Genomic DNA, 23,424 nt, shown 5'->3' with positions numbered 1-23,424 from the left:
TTGTTTTGTCTCTGTGAGAATGAGTAAGATCTTTAGTAAGAGTCTCAACAACGTTTTTAGTAGGCTAAGATCTTTAAAAAGAGTATCATCGGTGCCAGATCGCATCCTAGGTGAGGCGCGCCTCATTCACAAAGTGGAGAGTCTGGCCCAGGCGCGGAGTGCCAGACCCACGTCCTAGGTGAGGCACGCCTCATTCACAAAGTGGAGAGTCTCGCCCAGGCGCGGAGTGCCAGATCGCGTCCTAGTCCTTACCTGGCAATTACGTATGACGAAAGCACGGTGGGGATAGCCCTCCCGGAAGCCATAGAGATTGCAATGAGAGCCTTGTGGCGGCGGTTACAAACATGAAAGAAAGGATAGGGAACCACTGACATGGGCCCGTCATAATAGCCTGCACCTGGCCCCGTGGTTACTACGTTACGCCACTGAATAGCCCAAACCTGAATGTTCTGCTATACCAAATTGTGAGAAAACTGAAAATTCAGAAAAAGTATTTCCTGTATTTTAAAAATACAAAATACATGTATTGTATTTTGTTACATTTTCTGGCAACAGTATTTTGTATTTTATTTTGATACATTTATTTGAGGGGTATTTTGTATTTTGTATCAAAATACATTTTGATGTATTTTTGCCCATCTCTGGGCGTGGCAGACCCTCAAACTTTGCCAACTTGCCACTGCTTGCCACAAAACACAAAGTCTCTTATAACTCAATCGCATATATGTCAAAGTGCTCGAAAAATTACTAAATTTGCCAGGAACATCAAGCCTGTAACCGTCCATCTTCGGTAGAGTTTTTGTCCATGGATGGAGCAAAATGGCTCTATAGCGCCCCCTAGAACATTGCAAAAAACCCTGCGCATTGGGGTTATTTTGGCGTAGCTTGACGGAATTCGGTACACGTCTTCATCATGCTTGGACGCACCAAAAAGTCTCTTGACGCCATGGTGGCAGGTCCACAGGAAATCGGCCATTTTGAGTGGAAGATTGGAAGGTTTTGACGGCGTTTACACACCTCGCATCTGATCGAACTCCTCCGACAGATTTAATGGTAACGCCTTGAAATGTGGTCAGTTTACTCTTCAGCCATGGGCGACTAAAAGTTATAGAAGATTTTCTCATTAGTCGGAAGTTGTGGGCGTGGCAGACCCTCAAACTTTGCCAACTTGCCAGTGCTTGCCACAAAACACAAAGTCTCTTATAACTCTTGCGTACATTGTTTGATCCAGAGAAAATGTCTTAGGGTGGACGCTGGATCCGGCCCGAACGCGTACATATGCCTGACTGATGTCAAATCAAACCAAATCATCAAAATCTATCACAAATAATTCCTATAATACATAATAATGAAACACAAACCAATTTACACACACAAAACACATCAAAACACACAAACACACTGACAACCATGTCTCATTCTGTGCCAAAACCTACTGAACAGTTCGGCGGTCATATTTTGTAACGCTTTGCATTACGTCTAGTTTAGTAACGCACTAGTACAAGTAAAAGCAGCAGCATAATAAGTATGCCAACTTAGCAGCATGATAATTGTGCATGTCTCTATTACATGCATAGTGATCCATTAGATAATTTATCTCCACAGTCAACAGACTCAGGATTGACATGGCAGAGAAAATACTTGCCAGCCCACAAGGTGACTGCCGTTACCAGAGGCCCTAACTCTCTTGGTTTTAGCTGGCAGGCACTTTAATGGTATCACTCTCTTTCTTAAAGGCCCAGGGCCAAACCCTGTTGGCCTAAGTTTCCCTCTGCCAATTACAGGCTGAATCTGATTCATTCATCTGATTCATAACCTCATCAGAGACAATAAACACACCAGTTCCTTTATAGACTGAGTGGCTGGCAATTACACCAAACCTAAAAGACATTTGGAACAGTATCTGGCTGAAAACTGGCCAGACGTTCAGCTCATTTGAGATCACTTTACGTGTCTCTTGGAGGTGGACACTGAGTCTATTTGCCCATGTGAAATGAGCCTCATATCCTTTGGGGATGAATAAAGCTGAGGGGGAGGTTTATCATGACCAAATGTCAGCCTAAACACGCACTTTTTAAATGTGTGTTAAAAAGCCATAAATTGCAGTCCAACAATGTAGGTCCTTCAGAGACAGACATGAGCATGTAGGTCAAATTAAGTTCCAGATGTCCTTTCCTTCAGGCTAATGGTCATCATTCTTCATTATTAAAGTACAAATGCTTGGACCTGGTGCAAGGCAAAGGATTCAAAGGATTCAGTCTGTCTTTCTCTCTCTCACAATCTGTGTCCCTCAAGGAATCATTTCTCCTCCAGGTTCCTGGAAACTTTGAGTGTTAGGTGGCTTAGCTGCCTATGCTGGTATCACTTTTCACTTTTTGTCAGCCTATGACTTATCCCCGATGAGTAACAGTGATGAGATCGGTGGCTCTCTGCCGCACAAGACAAGCAATTTCCACCGGATCGAAACCAAACCGACAAATCTGCACTTGTTGTGGTGCTTTGCCTGAGCAATGATGTGAGTCAGGGCGGTGAGTCACTGACTGTGATTCAGCTGATTGAATAACAAGAGCGGTGTGTTACAGAGGGCCTGGCCCTCGGCTCTCTCTATCTCCAGAAAAAGGGGGTGACAGTCAGGACACCTTGAGTTGTATAGAGCTCCGAGGGTGCATGTCACCCGACACCAGCCCTCTGTGCCCAGTGGCACCTCAGCAGCGCCCCCCTCTGCATTCTCCCAGTCACTGCAGCCTCATGTTTCCAACACATCCATGCACCACTCGTGCTTGCTACTGCTCTGGTTCAGATGTCAAGTGACGGAGCAAACCATAGCGTTGTTGTCTGTGTTGCCAGAGCCAAAACATACACATACTCAAAATCCCCATTTAAAATGTAAACCTCAAGGAGACTGCTGACATGAATAATGTGTTGTCTGTTTAGAATGTCCCCTTAGGGCCACCATCTATAGATGTCTGTCCGCATGCAACACATGTTATGGTCAAAATCATGTGGTTCTGTGCAGCCGACCAATGTTATTTGAAAGTTTTGTTAAATCAAAATGACATTTCTTCTGTCTTTTTTCTGTGTGCTTTCTGTCCTCATTTGTCCTTTCATTTGGTTAGTGGGTCGGTTGTGTTTGAGTTTCCCTTGGTTGCAGTTTCAGTGTTGTAAGTTCTGTCTGACTTGCAGCCCAAGCCACAGTGGAGGACTTCCAGATCCGACCCCATGCCCTTTACGTTCACTCCTACAAAGCGCCCGCTTTCTGCGACTACTGTGGAGAGATGCTGTGGGGCCTTGTCCGACAAGGCCTTAAATGTGAAGGTATAGTTTGAAACCATTACACACACACACACACAAACACACACACACACACACGTTGAGTTATAATTGAGAAATAATGTTACGTTTTATGTAAATTAGTTTTACTTGATTTATACATTTTACAACGACAGCCCCAATGCTACATGTATACTCCAGGGATCAGGGAAATCAGGGACCACCCATATTGGAAAGTATGTCAAATGTAATGTTCATTTCTATGTTCACGCACCCAGTTATGGCCCATCTCAAATACAGTTATGTAGAAAAGTAGTTTTATATATGCCCTACCTTGCATGTTGAAGGGCCATATGCCATTTTTTTACATACATATTCATATTTACAGACCTTTTCCTTTTTTAGCTGGCAGTAGCAAATCATGTCGCCCAGCCTACGAAATGTCTTGAATAGTAGGTGTGAGGAAATAACAGAAAAATACCGTCTGTAAAAATGTCCACATCAGTGTACCAAATGTTCAGGATGTTATTTAATTTTTGACGTCAACATTTCCATAATGCATTGTGTGTGGTAAGACAGCCGACTTTGACATACTGTCAAAGATGAGTCCGTTTCACTCTTGGTGCAAGACCCATCATTACAATGCTCTGCGCTCAGAGGACTTTTGTGCCAAATGCCAGGAGATGACTCATGGTTGAATCTTGCCTGAAAGAAAAATATGGATTGATTGTGTAATGAGGCAGGTCCTATCAGTCAAATATTAAAACTCAAGAATGTATTGAATTAGACAATAGAAAATCTCAGATGAAAGGAAACATTTTGGGATAGCTAAATAACAAACATGTGAGCATCCTATCAGCAACAACATGAAATTAATTACCAAAAATATAACCATGGTATGGCACGGCATTTTCTTCCTTAAAAGAAGTTTGGCCTGAGCTCTATGAAGACAACATGCATTCATAGAGAAGAGCGACACCACGCAGACATGAACACTACTGGATGTCTAGTGGGTAGTGACAAATACCAACACCCACACACACTCAGGACAGACTTCCCCTAGCACTGGGACACACTCAGGACAGACTTCCCCTAGCACTGGGACACACTTACACACTCAGGACAGACTTCCCCTAGCACTGGGACACACTCAGGACAGACTTCCCCTAGCACTGGGACACACTCAGGACAGACTTCCCCTAGCACTGGGACACACTCAGGACAGACTTCCCCTAGCACTGGGACACACTCAGGACAGACTTCCCCTAGCACTGGGACACACTCAGGACAGACTTCCCCTAGCACTGGGACACACTCAGGACAGACTTCCCCTAGCACTGGGACACACTCAGGACAGACTTCCCCTAGCACTGGGACACACTCAGGACAGACTTCCCCTAGCACTGGGACACACTCAGGACAGACTTCCCCTAGCACTGGGACACACTTACACACTCAGGACAGACTTCCCCTAGCACTGGGACACACTTACACACTCAGGACAGACTTCCCCTAGCACTGGGACACACACACACACTCAGGACAGACTTCCCCTAGCACTGGGACACACACACACACACACTCAGGACAGACTTCCCCTAGCACTGGGACACACACACACACACACTCAGGACAGACTTCCCCTAGCACTGGGACACACTTACACACTCAGGACAGACTTCCCCTAGCACTGGGACACACTCAGGACAGACTTCCCCTAGCACTGGGACACACACACACACACACACACACACACACTCAGGACAGACCTCCCCTAGCACTAGGACACACAATCAGGACAGACTTCCCCTAGCACATGCTTGGAGGTATGCTCGGACAGATGGAAATGTATACTGTATGCTCAGCGGCACAACATAACAGCAGGGCTTGTTTACATCATGTGCACATCAAGGAGGCAAGGCGAAGGTGACAAGTGTTCCCCAGACCCTGGCACGGAACTACACAGGCCGTCTCTGTGGCCCTGGCCGTCTCTGTGGCCCTGTATGTGTCTGTGGCCCTGTATGTGTCTGTGGCCCTGTATGTGTCTGTGGCCCTGGCCGTCTCTGTGGCCCTGTATGTGTCTGTGGCCCTGTATGTCTCTGTGGCCCTGTATGTGTCTGTGGCCCTGTATGTGTCTGTGGCCCTGTATGTGTCTGTGGCCCTGGCCGTCTCTGTGGCCCTGGCCGTCTCTGTGGCCCAGCCCTGAGGCAGGTGGAGCGGTCGGCTTCAGCGTGCAGCAGGATGTCTGTCTCTATGTCCTTCTGGACTTCCTTCTGCACGGAAGAGCCAGCTTTGAAGCCCAAAATCTGTGGAATTTGAATGGAGCCAAGGGCGCTTATGCCAGTGGCTGGGCCAGCCCTTCAAAGGGAGGGTGCTTAGCTACCGTGGGCGTCCACTCTCAGAGGCCACACACAGGGAGATGACATGCTCTCGTGCAAGAGGGATGTGCATGACCCTCATTCAAGTCTCCAGGTCTTATGGGGAGTCTGAAGAGTAGATTATTGACTGTTGCTCGTATCGAAGGACTAGCTTGTAAATCCATTTATGGCTGTATCCTAAAGATGGCAGCCTGTATTTCTATCGGGGTGGTGAGAAGGGTTGAAAGAGTAGAGCGCTCAGGCTTGGATCTCTTTTCTTCCTGGCTAAGTCGTATTTTTTCCTTTTTTTGGCAGCGTACAAGGTATCTCGTTTGCATTTTCCATATGTTTGGCCAAACGTTGTATTTCAGCAGAGCCCTCTAGTGGTCATGAAGGGTACTAACGCCACAGCCTGTGAAGGCAGATGTATTGAACTCAATTGCACAATGGTGAGGGCAGTGTTGAAGCATGCTTTCCCACCATGTAACAAGAGTTCTCTGTTTGTCCTCAGGTTGTGGTTTGAACTACCATAAGCGATGTGCTTTTAAAATCCCCAACAACTGCAGTGGGGTGAGGAAGAGACGACTGTCCAACGTGTCCCTGCCAGGCGCGTCCCTCTCCCTGTCCATCCCACGGCCCCTCCCAGCAGAGCATGCTGAGGTGCTCCAGGAGGAGGTAAGGCTCTACATACAGGTGGCCCCAGATTAGGCTAGTTCTTATAGTGCACAAAGATGCACAACTAGTGAATACGTATAAATGTTTGAATGCTTAAAGGATGCCATTATGTGATCAGTACATAGGGTAGAGGAGGCCTCAGTACTCAAAGACGTTTGGCAAAGACATTGAAAGTGCATATAAGTACAACGTGGCATGTTGTGGCAGATTCAAATTGCTGATGGTATCAAGCCCCACACTCGAGCACACAAAGGCAAAGTCAGAGCAGTGCCAAAGAGAACAGAACTGAGTGAAAGGCAGCCAAGTATGTGCATATGTACAGGGTAAGACATGCACCAATCCTTATAACGGAACTGACATCTCATTCTAAAAATAGGGTTTTGGAGAAAGGCTTTGGCTTTCTGCGGACCCCATTATACTATTCTTAATTGAAGAGTCCATGGGCTGCAGTCTGCCTCAGCACACACTCATCTCAATTTGATGCTTTTAAGACCTTGCTTTGCATCCAAATATATTAATTGGAAGCTTTTGCCAGGTAGATATTTTTGAGCTTGGTTTTGACAAAGGAGCTTAACATTGGGCAGAATGTGTCGTCTTCCCTTTTCGGAGCTTGCATAACCATTTTTGCATAAGCCAGAGACAGTACATGTTCTTTTGTGTTGGCCTATAATGAAAGGTCATTGGAAATGGAATTAAGTCAATCGAATCAGGTCTCTGTTGATTCCCTCCCGTGTGTGTGTGGCCAGCTCTTTCTTTTTTTTTTTAAAGGAGACAAATTATGTTTTATGGTTTATGGTTATGAGTTACACGCTAAACAGTCATCAGAAAAGCACAGCTTGAGTGACTTAGATGTGACACCTGAAACTCTGCTAACATGTCTGAAATAGTTTCACTGGGAAAGAACATTGAATTTCGTCTTGAAAAAAACTACTCTACATGAGTTTTGAGATGCTATCTGTAGCTCTCTACGCTTCCTTTGACCATGAAAGGGAGACAAATTGCAGGCAGCAGTAGCTCGTAGGCACCGATAAGTCAGAGATAATGCACAGCACAAGGGATCAGAATGGCAAGGCAGATTAGGAGAACATTAGAACATCATAATTTGACCCTGAAGGAGTTTACTTAGTTATAATGACTGGCTGCCTATAAGTGATCCTGCTTGCTACACAGCTTCTTACCACAGAACATGTCTGGCCACTGTCAATGTAATGGGCCTCATTTGTCTTTCCCTGCATCGAGTTGGAACAGAAACTCCTGGTTCCGTGCATTCATCCAAATGTGCCACGCCTAGTCTAACTTACTCACTAACTCTCTGACTCTACTTCTCTGTGGATGGAGACGTGCAGTAGATGAAGGAGTGTCAGTGTGATCTGGCTGAAGGGCTCTTTCTGTGGACTGTGTTCTCTCAGCAGCGCCCCCATCAGGAAGCTGGGAAGCGCATCCCCTCCTGGAGCGGACGGCCAATCTGGATGGAGAAGATGGTTCTGGGGCGGGTCAAGGTGCCACACACCTTCGTCATCCACACGTACACACGCCCCACCATCTGCCAGTTCTGCAAACGCCTGCTCAAAGGGATCTTCCGCCAGGGAATGCAATGTAAAGGTGAACACTATACTGTTCTCTTCTTTCTTTTCTCTTGATGAGTTTTCTTATTAGTTCTCTTTCGTTATGTTTTCAGTAGTTTGAGGCCTGACAAATGACACAGCTCTGATAACCCCTCTGAACTACTTCATTCTAACATCTCACAAACTTCTCCCATACAGACTGTAAATTCAATTGCCACAAACGATGTGCGTCAAAGGTGCCAAAAGATTGCCTGGGTGAAGTCATCTTCAATGGAGGTACTGCAGACTAACATTAGAAGTGTTACACTTCACTTGTCCTCATTCTTTATAAGTCAGTCACATGAATATGGGTTCATTTATTGTTATTTGCACAAATAGACACACATACACAAACAGAAACGGACATGCACAGGCACACGCACAAGGCACAGGCACACGCGCACACACACACACACACACACACACAAACAAACACATACACGCACACACACACACACATAAAAACTTACACGGATTGTTCTCTATTATCAGAACCAGCCAGTCCCGGTCCAGACTCAGACACCACCATGGAGGTGGACAGCAGTGATGTGAACAGTGACAGCAGCCGAGGGCTGGATGATTCTGAGGAGCCGTCCACGCCAGAGGACAAGATCTTCTTCATGGACTCTCCAGACCTGGACCGCAGGAAGGCTGAGGAGCCTGTGAAGACCATCAGGTACCTGCTCTATGGCATTAAAGGGAGCTTATGAGGTCCCATCCATAGATGGGACACACATATACACATACACATATAAATGTGCACAAAATACTCTTGCAGTTTGGCATTTTTAGGCAGGGAATATGCATTGCTGTTTTATCACAACTTGAAAACTCACAAAAACCGCCAAAAGTGCTTACACTACAACTTTCAGTGTACCCACTTCCCTTTTCAGCGTAGTATCTAGTAGCTAGTAACATATACAGCCCCAGCAGAGTAGCATGTAGAGGAGAGACTATGAAGGCAGAGCAACAGCTCCGCTACAGAGGGCTCTTTCCTGTGACCTCTCAGCACGTCCACCAGCACCAACATCCCTCTGATGCGCGTGGTGCAGTCCATCAAGCACACCAAGAGGAGGAGCTCCACCATGGTGCGAGAGGGCTGGATGGTGCACTACACCAGCAGAGATAACCTGGTGAGAACACCGCACCTGACACACATGGGGGGGTTCAGGGCTGGCTGTTTTAGTTCTTCTTTGAAGGGTGAACTCAGACAACTAATATATATATATATATACACATATAAATGTAGAAAATGGAAACATCTTGAAAGTCACTGTGAAAAAAAGTGTAAATGTGTTAATGTGATTTGAAATAGTCTGTCCCAGATTGAGATACTGTTATTGTGTTAATGTGATTTGAAATAATGTGTTGTTGCAGATTGAGATTGTGTTGGTGCCTACAGTTTGTCTAGCCTCAGTTCCTCTTGGACAAACACACTCATTCTGTCTCATTCTGTCGCATTGTGCAGAGGAAGAGGCACTACTGGAGGCTGGACAGCAAGAGTCTGACCTTATTTCAGAATGACTCCGGGGCTAAGTTCTATAAGGTAAGACTGAGTAGATCACTTACACTAATGTGGGTGAACTGAATGTTTGGCTTGTATTTGGCTCGTGTCCCTGTGTATGTGTGTGTGTGTGTGTGTGTGTGTGTGTGTGTGTGTGTTTGAGGTTGGTGACTAGGACTGTGAAATCCCCGCCTCCACTTTTGCGTTCATAAAGCTTGCAGTTTGATCTCAGCCCTGTCAGAAAGGTTGGGTGCGATAGTGATCACTTGTGATTTTCTTCATGACATTATGTCAGAGATGAAGATGTCAACCTGTGAATTCACATGTAAATGTGCGTTCTGTGTGGAAAGTCCACTGTGGCCTACACGCAGTTAGCTAGTCAAATGATATTGAAAGTATTTACATATACAAACACATGACCACACATTTTTTTTAGATTCAGTAGACTATTTTCATCAGTGAATCTTCCCTTACGTTTGCCATGTGGTCACACTAAAGGCCAGGCCTGTGCACTGTGTACACAGTAGAGGATTCATGATTTGGCTACATGGTATTCTATTAAGCTGGGTGTATTTGGTGAAAAGACAGCATAGGGATGAGTGACATGTGAAAGCCTGGAATATTCAAGGCAGAGAAAAGCAGACATTATCATGTCGGGAAGAAAGCTTTGGTTATCCGATGGGGATCTGCTTTGGGAGAAATGAGAGAGCTGCATCTGGAGCGCAGTGTGGACCTCCCCCTTGGTCTTCACATGGGTAACAGCTTCCAAATGTGGTCTTACAATGATACAGTGTATCTCTCTCTCTCTCTCTCTCTCTCTCTCTCTCTCTCTCTCTCTCTCTCTCTCTCTCTCTCTCTCTCTCTCTCTGTATGTGTACGTGTGTGTGTGTGGGGGGGTGGGTGTATGTCCGTGGGTGTGTTTTGTGTGTTCTGTGATTGCCTGTGTGTGTGTGTGGGGGGGGGGGGGGGGGGGGGGGTATATCCGTGGGTGTGTTTTGTGTGTTCTGTGATTGCCCGTGTGTGTGGGTTTCAGCTCTCCAGCCTCCTCAGATTCTGGTTACAGAAATGACACGCAGGTACAGTAGCTCCTCTGAGTGCTCTGTATAGTCTTAGCTACTGTGAGTGTTAGCTGTGAGTGTTAGCTGTGGACATAAAAAAGTGTTTACTTTGAATCTTTATGGCATACAACGCAGCCGGCGCCACGAGCACCAAAACATGTTATCGGACGGATGCAGATAGAATGGTAAAGAGAGAACATTGCTCTTTGAAGAAGTGGTTCCTTTACAATTCAAAAACCCCACTCTCACTACGGGAATAGTATGACACACCCTCCATTTTCCCAGCCGTAAAACCCTGCGCAGGAAACCCCTTACTTTTATACAGATCTGGGTGCCATGGCTGGGTGTGTTTCGGGGTATTTTATATGGCGTTTTATGTGCAGCTTGGAACTTGATTTAGCTTGAGAAGCTCTGGTACTTTTGCCAACTGAGCTGCCTTCCTACTTGCTCCAGACAGTGTATGTATGTTGAAATTGAGGATTTTTTTGTGTGTTGACTGTTTCTGTTCAGCTTCCCTAATGGTCTGGTGGTCTTCAATGATTTGGAATAATGGCAGTAGACGTGCTTGAACAGGCCTGTCTCTCTCCCGGCTGGGTGTTGTCCCTGTTCAGCCCTCCCTTCACTATAAAGTGCTTGTTATGTGGTGCTGCTGTCCCTCCCTCTTTGGTTAGAAAACATCTGAACAGTCAGAAGTGACTGCTTAACTAAACTCTGCAGATGAATTGTATCGTTCACTAAAAATTCAGTTTGTTGTCAATTGTAAGTCTTTGTCTCAGTGAAGTATAAGTTGTCTGTATAATGTGAGGTTAATGGTCAGAGCAGTGTCTTGTTTGCTGATGGAGAACGTGCTTCAGGATCTACTGGTCGATCTTTCCTACCCTTCTCACTATTGATCTCCTGTTTATTTACATTAGTCCCCACACCTCCACAGAATTTAACCTTTCAATCGCTGTTCCACTCCACTTGCTGATTAAAGCCGTCCCCTTCATATGAATCATTTCAATTGTGTAAGGTTCACTTAATTTACAAGGTTTAAATAGTAACCTATAAGGGTAATTACAAATCCATTCTTTTCTATTCATGGTAATTTACTTCACTATGATGCAACATTGAATTGAATGCCCCTGTACACTTTTATTATGATGTACTTCTAGGCGGTCTTGACTTGACTGTGCAGGTTGTTCTTAATGGATAATTGGACATTGAAGAATTTTCTTTTATCAGCAATGAAGCTCCTTGGAGAGGTTAAATTTGAAGTGGGTTGGCGTTAAATGATTTTAAGTTCATATAACAAATAATGTTATATAACAATAATCCTGTTATAATTATGTAATTAAAGCAACACCACTGAAACCTCTACAGTGCCCCCATGTTTGAGGCAGTGACTGGTTGATTATGTGAAGACTGTAGGTTTCCAACACGATAGCGAATCAGCTAACTTGTCATAACAACTTAGCTATGTAGTCTTTCTAAAATATAATATTGAATTAATTTACACTTATTTCATACACTATGGTGGCAGGCAGCTTCTGACAGCTGTGTGTTTTAAAAATGTAAGCTTTGTTATTTTCATGTGGCTAGCTGTAGCACAGGCCAAAATTACCCATTTGAGTTGTTTGTGGCTCTATTTCCACAAACGACTTACTCTAAGTAAGATGTCAGATTCACCTGAAATAAGGTTTCTTGGTGTTCCACATTCGGTGCTTTTGATTAGATTTTTTTTTTTTACATTTTGCTTTTGATTTTTCTTACTCAATGCTTGCATTATATCCCTTTTTGTCTTTTCACAATTTCTACATTTGACTCTTTGCCTTCTATTGGGAAAAGAAAAATGCCATTCTGAATTTATTATGACCCTCTTGAGATATCCTTACTGAAGCCAGATAGCTTTCAAATGACTTGATAATCCTACCAAATTAGTTTTAGGCTTCTGCCACTACTGAAGAGTTTAACTTTACTGAACCATCTCTTGGATGGTCTCCTTTCATGGCATGTGTTCCATGACCACCGCATGCATGCAACCATGGAACTCCTTACCGTCGTGTGACAAGCAGCATGGCAACGCATGGGTTCTGTCTCCTTCATTTGGAGGTCATATGGCCCTCCCTTTTGAAAATAAGACCCCTGCACTTGTGGTTTGTGTTTGCCTCTGATGGGGTATGAGGGGCTTCAAGTCTGTCTCCAGCTAACGACTCCCGGGCCTCCACCCCCTCATTGTCCAGTGGCCACCCCCATTACAGTAGTCACTGTGTCTCAGTGGCTAGTGCCAGGCTGACTTGTGCACGCTCACACACACACACGCATGCACACACACACACATGCACACACACACACACACACACATACATAAAGGCTTTGGTGTGCTGCCTTGTAATCATGAGGCTCTTCAGTGGGTTGAGTCACGTGGTGTGGCCTGCTCACCACAAGCACTTCATTCGATACTCTGGGCAGACCACAGGCAGTACACAGGCCCCTATTGGTGGAAGCCAACTCCTTCAGTTCAGTTTTTTTCCTTTGAGACTGAGAGTGAGGTTGAGGCAGAGGGCGGACTTTTAAAAGGGCTGCCCAGATGGCTGGCCTGCCTCATTTTGAAGTTTGGAGGGAACTGTGACAGTTGAGCAGGGGTTTACCTCTCTGTGTGATCAAGCTGAGGTAGCCTACAGTGTGTAGGTTGGAGCTTGTAGTAGAAGAGACCTGTATTGACACCAGAAGAAATGTACAGTTAAATGACATTATTCACACTTCTGTGGACTTACTAACAATGGATGGGGATCCTAAAGGAACTCTCTGAATACCTAGTAAGGAATTACTAAGAGTCGGCACTTGGCACCGAACCAGGCGATTTAAAAAAATTTTTTTTTATTAATTAGCAATTGACTGCTCCTCAACTATGAGCTGTTATCGGACTGACTGATCCTTCTCTGCTGCCGGCCCACAGGAGATTCCACTGTCCGAGATCCTTCAGGTGGAGTCTGTGAAGGACTTCAGCAGCCTGGCTCTGGGTGAGAGCCCCCACTGCTTTGAGATCATCACGGCCACCATGGTCTACTACGTGGGGGAGAACACAGTGGGCCCTCACCTTTACGTCCATAACCCTGTGCTCGCTGCATCCGGCGTGGGCCTGGAAGTAGCCCAGGGCTGGGAGAAGGCCATCAGGCAGGCTCTGATGCCCGTCACACCACAGCCTAGTGTGTGCACTGCTGCTGGACAGGGCAAAGACCACAGTGAGTACCAGTCAATGGAGACATTCAAATGTCAAATCTTATGATATTGCTGCTGGAAAAATAGCGTAGACATGACTAGCCATCAGTCAAAAGTTGAATAGGTCACACAGTCTTCCAATCTGTGACATATTTACAACGTTATATTGCTGTGTTGTGAACATCATGGATGATAACACTGCATCTATTTTTATGGTGTGCCTGTCTGTCCTTCCCATGCAAGAAGATTGAATACATTGAAAAAGATGGTTGACACAAGCCAATTAACAACTCATAATAAACCAATTGTTCAGTTTCATGAATGTCAACATTGACAAAGGAAAGACTTTAACTTCTTGTTGTATGTTCCAGTCGGTGCAGATGCACAGTTTATCCCATGACTTAGGTTTTCTCAATTAAGCAGGACTCAAGATATCCTTTTGCCAGTCTGATTAAATATTCCACCCTATTCGTCTCATCATCCTTAAAGCCTATGTGGCGTGTAGACAATTCTACCCTATTACTTTTCATCAATTTTAGAGGTTGATGCTTAGTGAGACTCTTTTGTGAACTTAGTCTCCTGTAATGACAGAACTATACAACCTGCTTGTGGGTGTGGAAATATGCTTCATAGTAAAACATGCATGTATGTCTTCTCAATATGATTACATTATGGATCACAGTATTTCAATATCGTTCTGAGGATAATACAATTCTTCACATTTGGGGTGAACTAGAGTATGACATTATGGTTTGGAAATGTATCACCCCAGGTGAATCCATGCACCCAGTGTCTATGCTTTTAGTCATCATGTTAACAAGCTTAATTAAGAATGCATGACATAAAACTCATAGAAGACTCATGACAGAAGACTCAGGGAATAGGGATGTTGAATATAGGGATGTTGAATAGCCTTCTCCCCATGCAGAGCCACGTGCAGTGCTCTTGAGGTTAGTTGAGCAGGGCCATAGAGTCCTGAGGTGCAGTGCTCTTGATGGCATGGGTTAGTTGAGCAGGGCCATAGAGTCCTGAGGTGCAGTGCTCTTGATGGCATGGGTTAGTTGAGCAGGGCCTGAGGTGCAGTGCTCTTGAGGGCATGGGTTAGTTGAGCAGTAGAGTCCTGAGGTGCAGTGCTCTTGATGGCAGGGGTTAGTTGAGCAGGGCCTGAGGTGCAGTGCTCTTGAGGGCAGGGGTTAGTTGAGCAGTAGAGTCCTGAGGTGCAGTGCTCTTGAGGGCATGGGTTAGTTGAGCAGTAGAGTCCTGAGGTGCAGTGCTCTTGAGGGCAGGGGTTAGTTGAGCAGGGCCTGAGGTGCAGTGCTCTTGATGGCATGGGTTAGTTGAGCAGTAGAGTCCTGAGGTGCAGTGCTCTTGAGGGCATGGGTTAGTTGAGCAGTAGAGTCCTGAGGTGCAGTGCTCTTGAGGGCAGGGGTTAGTTGAGCAGGGCCTGAGGTGCAGTGCTCTTGAGGGCATGGGTTAGTTGAGCGGTAGAGTCCTGAGGTGCAGTGCTCTTGAAGGCATGGGTTAGTTGAGCGGTAGAGTCCTGAGGTGCAGTGCTCTTGAAGGCATGGGTTAGTTGAGCGGTAGAGTCCTGAGGTGCAGTGCTCTTGAAGGCATGGGTTAGTTGAGCGGTAGAGTCCTGAGGTGCAGTGCTCTTGAAGGCATGGGTTAGTTGAGCAGGGCCATAGAGTTCCGAGGTGCCATCTGAGGTAGACTAATGGCCTATATTGCCTTTATGTTTCCAACAGAGGAGCTGTCCATCAGCATCTCCGTGTCGAACAGTGAAATCCAGGAGAATGTGGTGAGTCTGTGGCATTTTTTACTGGCAGAGTTGCACAACTTCCCAGCACTGGCTTAGCTGTCATGTTTTTTTTTCTTTTCTTTTTCTGTACAACTTCTGTGTTCTTTAAAGTTGACAAATGCATTTAATCCAGTCTAAGTACTGGGTACAACTTGTATGTAATACTGCTGTTGCCGAAGATGCTAGTGTGCAGCATTCAAAAACAATTAAGGACTTTAGCGCATCCATTTGTCCACACAAAAACAACAATGAAATACTTGTTTTTAAGAGCATACATTTATTGTCTAAAGTCTTTCTTAAAAGAAGCCATTCCATATCTTTGCTTCTCTCTAGGATATCAGCTCAGTCTACCAAATCTTTGCAGATGAAGTGCTGGGATCAGGGCAGTTTGGAGTTGTTTATGGAGGTATGGTCTGATTGCTCTTTTCTTGATAATTGGTTATAAGAATAATTTCTCATAGGGTCAAGTTTGTGAAATGAAAACCCCAATACCTGATACTTGCCAGGGTATATATACAGTACCTGTTATACTGAGAAGGCAGTGACCACTTTGTATATGTTGCTCTCTGCAATCAACACACACCAGTAAACACTGGACTTTTTACTTTCACTTCTTAGTTTCCCTGCTCACATTAACCACAACCTACTCCACCACGTCAGTGTCACTTCCCTAAGCACAGAGACTACAGCGAGCTCCATCATATCCTCAAGCAGGCTGGTCATCCCCACTGACCACTCTACTGCACTAGACTTACTGCAATGGGTCAGGACTTAGGAGGAGCTAGAAATACATTTGAAGGGAAGTGAAGGGCTGTAGATCTTTTATAAATCTCCCTAGATATTTTTTTCACAGCATTCAGTGTATGGATACGGTGCCAATGTGAATTCAAATTGTTTCATTAGAATCAGAATCAGAAAGGTTTTTACTGCCAAGTAGGTTTACACCTACCAGGAAATGTCTGTGGTGCATTGGTGCAAACAATAAACATCATCAAATACTCTTAAAATTGGTAGTTTTAACCTTAACATGTATGTAAGATCTCGAAATGATGAGTTAGTAAAAGTTCGAGTCAAGAACGGTGAATGAAAGCATTGTGTCTCTCTCAGGGAAACACAGGAAAACAGGGAGGGACGTGGCCATCAAAGTGATTGACAAGATGAGATTCCCCACCAAACAGGAGAGCCAGCTGAGGAATGAGGTGGCCATTCTACAGGTGAGCAAAGAAAGGAAGCCTGTTGTTCCACACATTTGGCCTCACAATATACAAGATGCTAAATGGGAGCAGTTATATATCCAAAGATGATAATTATGTCTGACTGAAGGTTCTGGGTATCTGATAAAGGGTAGACTGTAAAGAACAATGTTTCGTCAAATGGTTGCGTGCTTTTAAACCATGACTTGTGTCTTTCTGTTAGAACTTGCATCATCCTGGAATTGTCAACCTGGAGTGCATGTTTGAGACACCAGAGAGAGTCTTCGTTGTCATGGAGAAGCTCCACGGCGACATGCTGGAAATGATTCTGTCCAGCGAGAAGAGCAAACTCCCTGAGCGCGTCACCAAATTCCTTGTCACACAGGTCTGTTCTTTCCCTTGCTTTCTATCTAGGGATTTTTTTCTCTCTCGGCAAAACAATGAACTTCGGAACATACTGTATACCAACCAGCTCTGTCCATGTGCAGATGATGAAAGCACTATAAATAATTACATAAATAGAAAAAATTATAAATACATTATCAAAGCTTTATTGAAATATATTTATATTTATATAACAAAGTGGAATTTGTTTTCATGTATAGTATTCTGTATAGTATTCAGTGGGTTGATAGGACTGCACTGGAACATCATGTGTATGGGCATCTCCTTTATCTCTTCCATCATTTGATATTCTATTTCTTCCATCTCCCCCTGTACTCTTCCTCACTCTCTCTCTCTTTCTGTGGGCCTCACGCTAGCCACTGGTAGATGTGCTTGTGTTTATTCTCGCGGTCTGTGCAGCAGGCTTTTTATTTACTGGGACAGTAGTCTGGATCCTATCATGGTTGGGCCCCTCCTACTGAATTAGAGCCCCCAGTCCAGAGGCAGGGTTTGTGGGCTGATTGGAGCTGAGGGGCCCCCGAAGCCGAAGGCCCTGGAGGGGTGGGGGAAGAGAACAGGAGCTTGTCCATTAGGCCGGTATCTGCAGCTTGCAATTAGTGGCCACAGACAGACCTCTGATGTGGCCCGTGGGCTGTAGACACAGGCAGATCCATCACTATCAAGGAGATGTTATTGATTATCCGTGTTGCCCAGAGAGCTCTTCTTAAAAGGCAAGGCTCGTGCTTCTGATTGTGGCTGTTTATGGATGGGGGTAAATCAGCAGTAAACGGCTTATTATTCTGTCGGGTCTGGGATGCGGCGTGTGCATATGCATGAAACATTTGAGAACTCAGCGTGGGCTTGCTCTGCTTACTCCGACAGATCCTGGTGGCCCTGAGGCATCTTCATTTCAAGAACATTGTTCACTGTGACCTGAAACCTGAAAATGTTCTTCTGGCCTCAGCAGAACCGTTCCCTCAGGTACGCGTCCTCACCCTCTGTCAGGGGTTTTAAGATTTGAAGGCTCCTTTTGAAAGGGCCTTTGAGTAAGTAAAACATCTGAATGTGTGCCTTCTCACAGGTGAAGCTTTGTGACTTTGGGTTCGCGCGCATCATCGGGGAGAAGTCGTTTCGGAGGTCGGTTGTTGGAACACCAGCGTATCTGGCCCCTGAAGTTCTGAGGAGTAAAGGCTACAACCGCTCGCTGGACATGTGGTCCGTGGGCGTCATCGTCTACGTGAGCCTGAGCGGAACCTTCCCGTTTAATGAGGACGAGGACATCAACGACCAGATCCAGAACGCGGCGTTTATGTATCCCCCGACGCCCTGGAAGGAGATCTCCCCTGAAGGTTTGTGTGTGTGGAGGAGGGTTTGGAAGTTCAAGAAGGAAGTGATGACAGTGTGTGAATAGAAAACCTCTAAAAGTCAGGCTCAGCTAAACTGATGGGTCATGGAAGTGTTGTCATGACAGAGCTCTGGTGCTTCAGTTCTGATTTTACTCACCTTGAATGGCAGGGGATTTGGTCAGAATGAGATTAGTCTCCCCACCCACTCGTCTGGGGTTTACAGTGGATGTGCACATATGTGGCTTCCTGACCTTTGTTTTTGACAAGTATCTATGAGTCATCCTCTGGTTGACCTCCTCACACATAGGTCTTACCTCTGATGACCTTTGTCAACAAACATGCTGATATTCTCACATCCCTTAGCTACAGCTCTTCTAAACTTCCATGTGTTAATCCAACAGCTACAGATCTCATCAACAACCTTCTCCAGGTGAAGATGAGGAAGCGCTACAGTGTGGACAAGTCTCTCAGTCACCCATGGCTGCAGGTATGCAACCACCTCCCCATTACCCCCCCCCACACACACACACACACACACACACACACACACACACACACACACACACACACGTGTCTCATCTAGTTATATACAGTATAGAGAGTTAACCTCAAACAGAATGTCACTGTAACGTCTCCTCTCTTTCTCTCTCTCTCTCTCTCTCTCTCTCTCTTTCTCTCTCTCTCTCCCTCTCTCTTGCTGTGGTCCCTCTCAGGACTATCAGACCTGGTTAGACCTGAGGGAGTTTGAGACGCGGAGAGGTGAGCGCTATATAACCCACGAGAGCGATGACGCACGATGGGAGGAGTACTCCAACCTGCACAGCCTTCTTTACCCCAAACACTTCATCATGGCTCCCAACCTAGATGACATGGATGAGGACCCCTAGTGGCCTGGAGGACTGTGTGTGTGTGTGTGTGTGTGTGTGTGTGTGTGTGTGTGTGTGTGTGTGTGTGTGTGTGTGTGTGTGTGTGTGTGTGTGTGTGTGTGTGTGTGTGTGTGTGGAAGTATGAGGGGTGACTGCAGATTTCTCTGCTCGTGAGGGGACTCCAGGAGAACATAGCCTTCTGTTGGCTACTGTCGGCCCATGGGACTGGAGCAGGGCAGGAAGCAGAGCACTGTTCTCAACAGACATGTGGTCTTGGAGCAGGGCAGGAGGCAGAGCACTGTTCTCAACAGACATGTGGTCTTGGAGCAGGGCAGGAAGCAGAGCACTGTTCTCAACAGACATGTGGTCTTAGAGCAGCGCAGGAGGCAGAGCACTGTTCTCAACAGACATGTGGTCTTGGAACAGGGCAGGAGGCAGAGCACTGTTCTCAACAGACATGTGGTCTTGGAGCAGGGCAGGAAGCAGAGCACTGTTCTCAACAGACATGTGGTCTTGGAGCAGCGCAGGCAGGACTCAGAGCACTGTTCTCAACAGACATGTGGTCTTGGTTGCCAGGATCTGAGGAGGTGCTGCAAATGAATATGGGGAAATGACGGCCCCAGTGGACAGACTTATAAAGACACTTTCTGTTTTTCTCATCCTCTCTTTTGTAATATATCTATATTTTTATATTTAAACATACATTCCTTGCCTTTGGATGGGCAATTGCCATTCTGTACTTTAGCCTTTTGAAAGCAGAAAGAGGGCAACTGAACATGCAGTAGTATAACATTATTGTTATTAATGACAAGAATGATAATATTAAATGCCATTTTAATTCGAAAGAAGTTGAGATGTTTGCCTGCATGATTTTATTGTAACGTGAATTTGAATTGTTTTTTTTTCTGCTTGTTATTTTTGAGGGTATTGAACTGGAACATTTTTCTTCTATATTTCAATGTTATCTGAGAGAGTAAGGTTCGGTGCCGTATCTCACCCTTGATTATCTTTGATGCAAGCTACTGGACCATCATCAAGAGACAAGAACTCTGGCTGCTAAGAAAAAACATTCTAGTATCCTCATGATAAAAGACCAAAGATGCACAGCCAGGGTATACTGTAAAGTATTGAATGGCTCCAGCTCCAGCCCAAATCCTTTAAACAGATTCTCTGAAGAAAATGAGATGAGTTCCTAGGTACCAAAGACCAGTCCCCTCAAAGGCACTGTGAGGCACATGGAGTTCAATACTCAGTGGTGACTTTGAGTCTTTTGAATTGAAAGCTAAGCAGTCTGAACCAATGGAGCTTCAGTGGAATGCAGGGGTATGAGATCATTCCCTTTAATCAGTACTCAGGATGCCCTGCCCTACCACTTCATATTAAAACTGTCATGACGATACTGTCATATTTTGGAATTTTGAACTACAATCTTGTTAATTTTCTTAAATATATTTGTTTTGTTTGAGAACATACAAAAGTTTAAATACCCTAATGTGCAGCCCACACATTCAATTCTGAACATTTGGTATTTCATGTGGCTTGTAGTTAAACATGTTGGATAACACTAAGGTTGTCTGCAGCATCTGTATGTCTATGGAAGACAATGCACCCCAATACTAGCATATCATCCGTTTTTTCAGTTTCTAATGCACATTCTAATGCCAGAACGCTTTTCCTTAAGGCTTTGGCATTTTGGTTGCTTACAATGGCACAAAGACGCGAGTCCCAGCCTTTTAAGTTTCTGAATGATTTCACTAAAGATTGTGACGTGTGCTTAATGTCTTTAACTTGGAGAGGAGTCCACTGTGATCACCTCCTTTCATAGCCAATCGTTTTGGGATTGCAATGACTTCTGGTAACATGTTTACTTCAAATCTATTACACAGACAGGCTTGCCTTTGAAAGAAGTCTGTCTGTCGTGATGTGTCTGAGTACTATAGTGTTAAGCAATTGCTGAAGTCTACATGCCAAATCTAGTCTCGGCTAGACAATGATGGCTAAGTTTCCACTTCAAATGAATTTAATGGGGTTTTGGACTTAAAGCCTAACCACAAAAAGAACAATGTGTATGTAGCTTTCAAAGGAGTTTGAATTATGTCAGTGTCACAGTGACGTTAGAATGCTAAAATGTAAAAACCCACTTTTCTATATGCCAAGGTCTGTTCAATGCCACTGGTTGGACATGGTTCTGTATCAGGGGCCATATAAACTCACTTTGGCCGACTAAAAGACTGAAGTCTTGTTTAGAGTGGCAAGACACCATCTCAGCAGAATGTGACATTATGTTTTGGGATTTTGGAAAGACCACCCTTGTACTGTCTATGTTGCCACTGGATTGGCAGTTGTAAGTGTTTTGTATATTTTAGTACATACAGATTTTAATTAAAAAAATCAACCAATTTTCTCTAACCTTCAAGTCAGACTCTTTGTATACAGCTGAAGTCTAGGTCTGGATACTCTTTTAAGTCGCTTGAAACTGAGCATCCAGGATGGCCCAATGTGTGAATGAAAGAGAAGGTGAGAAATCAAATTTAAAAAGAAAGAAAAATCACAAAAACACAAGCTAGTAGAATGCCGCTGTTCAGCCACTGCTGCTGGTCTGGGGTTTTCTGGGTGTTTGCGTGTGTGCAGCGTCCTAGCATGTGTTTGTGCTTGCCTGAACAAGTGTGTCTGTGCGAGGCTGGGGGAAGGGACTTGGGTTCAGTGGGTGGGGGGAGGGTGTTGGCCAAGTTAACCACTGCGCAATAGTGGCACCACATGTCAAATCCAATTTGCAGCAGCTGGATGTAATTCTTCAACCGCCAACCATTAAGCCAAGCGTCTCCTGCAAGCCCTGTGGAGTAACGTGATAGTGACGAGAATGGGAAGAAGGCGCTTCGTGATGAGGGAAGAAAGGAGAAGTCTTGCCTTAAGTCCCCAATGGAAATTCAACAATGTGAGAAGTGCTCGACTCTCGTTTGAAACTAGCAGACAAGCGCACGCTAAGCTGTGGGGCTTTCCAGGACCAGCATCAAACATCTCTTACTAAATAGAGTCAGTCGGAGAAGCCCATACAGTCATTGGCTGAACTTATATACAAATTAAAATGTTGTTCAGTAGCTATAATTGAAATCACATCTTTTGATATTCCTGCTCAGCAAAATAAAAACTTGCTCTATGGAAATAAGACCTGAATTGCCCAGACCTACATGTAACCTCAGGACTCCGGAGCTGCATATAAATATATTAGACAAACAACAACAACAATTGCAAACGGGCTCACTCCCAGCACAAGGCTTAAAGTGAAGCGAGGATAAACACATCGCACAAGGTTATATAGGCAGAAATTAAGCGTTCAGCAGGGATAACCAGGTTGTGGATTTCTGACGTCTGAGGCAAGGATGGAAGTTTTGCACTAGGTCGGAAGAAGCACAGTTCGACCCTTCTTATCACCTCTGGTCTAAACATGCTCTTGTACATATGCAGACTAAGTGGCACCTTAGATTCAAAGCTCCACACAAGCAGAAACATAGAAAAGACATGTTCCTGATTACATAAGCACATGATTCATACAATGAATATACTAATACAAGGCACTTGATTCATATATTCTTAAGTCATTAACAGTGCTTGGAAATTAACTCCATCACTACATAATTCCCAGTTGTTGCCATTGGAGTTCTTAAGTCTTAATGATAGAGCTATTTGGGCTGCTTCCATTTCATTTCTCATAAATGGCTTCAAGATGTGTCTGGTGGCCCATGCTGGAGCTGATAAGAGTGGTTCCTGGGAGCAGAGACAGCTGGGCACCCCTCCAGGCACCCCTGCCATCCTCAGCCATCTCCACTGCTTCTCTGCCTCTGGGCAACACCTGACTGTGGCCTAGAAACCATTACAGCATCTGTTTATCTCGCCTCAGAACTGCTTAATGAAGTTGATGTCAGCAGTACTGACAGAGGTTGGCTGTGTTGAAAGTCAGCAGCCCCACAGACACACACCTTCCACACACACACCCTCCATAGAGTGTCCCTCCCCCTGCACCTGGGATGCAACATTACCTTGACTTGGACACATGATTAACAGGCGGATCATTGTCTGTATTGGTTGGGTATCTGGGCTTTGTCTTGTCCTTATGATGCCCTACTACAGGGGTGGTCGGAGAGGCTTCCTTCAGAGTATGCACTTATTG

The 23,424-nt window shown here is 45.0% G+C and overlaps 1 protein-coding gene across 2 annotated transcripts in view; it reads left to right on the top strand.

The window, feature by feature from the left end:
* Nucleotides 1-19,302, top strand: part of prkd3 (protein kinase D3) — a 53,286-nt gene extending 33,984 nt beyond the window's left edge. The window contains exons 4-19 of one of the 2 annotated variants that reach the window (XM_080850142.1): nt 3,184-3,315; nt 6,139-6,302; nt 7,715-7,904; nt 8,066-8,143; nt 8,399-8,582; nt 8,916-9,039; nt 9,375-9,452; nt 13,407-13,692; nt 15,415-15,467; nt 15,801-15,873; nt 16,575-16,681; nt 16,884-17,045; nt 17,927-18,025; nt 18,126-18,393; nt 18,792-18,877; nt 19,104-19,302. In XM_080850142.1, coding sequence (XP_080706268.1) covers nt 3,184-3,315; nt 6,139-6,302; nt 7,715-7,904; nt 8,066-8,143; nt 8,399-8,582; nt 8,916-9,039; nt 9,375-9,452; nt 13,407-13,692; nt 15,415-15,467; nt 15,801-15,873; nt 16,575-16,681; nt 16,884-17,045; nt 17,927-18,025; nt 18,126-18,393; nt 18,792-18,877; nt 19,104-19,277 — 2,258 coding nt within the window. In that variant the 3' untranslated portion in view covers nt 19,278-19,302. Of the gene's footprint in view, nt 1-3,183; nt 3,316-6,138; nt 6,303-7,711; nt 7,905-8,065; nt 8,144-8,398; nt 8,583-8,915; nt 9,040-9,374; nt 9,453-13,406; nt 13,693-15,414; nt 15,468-15,800; nt 15,874-16,574; nt 16,682-16,883; nt 17,046-17,926; nt 18,026-18,125; nt 18,394-18,791; nt 18,878-19,103 lie in introns of both variants that reach the window. The other variant, XM_080850141.1, reaches the window with a different exon arrangement.
* Nucleotides 19,303-23,424: the final 4,122 nt, after the last annotated feature.

The sequence above is a fragment of the Sprattus sprattus genome (assembly GCF_963457725.1).
Source record: "Sprattus sprattus genome assembly, chromosome: 13".
Taxonomy (NCBI): domain Eukaryota; kingdom Metazoa; phylum Chordata; class Actinopteri; order Clupeiformes; family Clupeidae; genus Sprattus; species Sprattus sprattus.
This window is presented reverse-complemented; position numbering and strand designations above follow the sequence as displayed.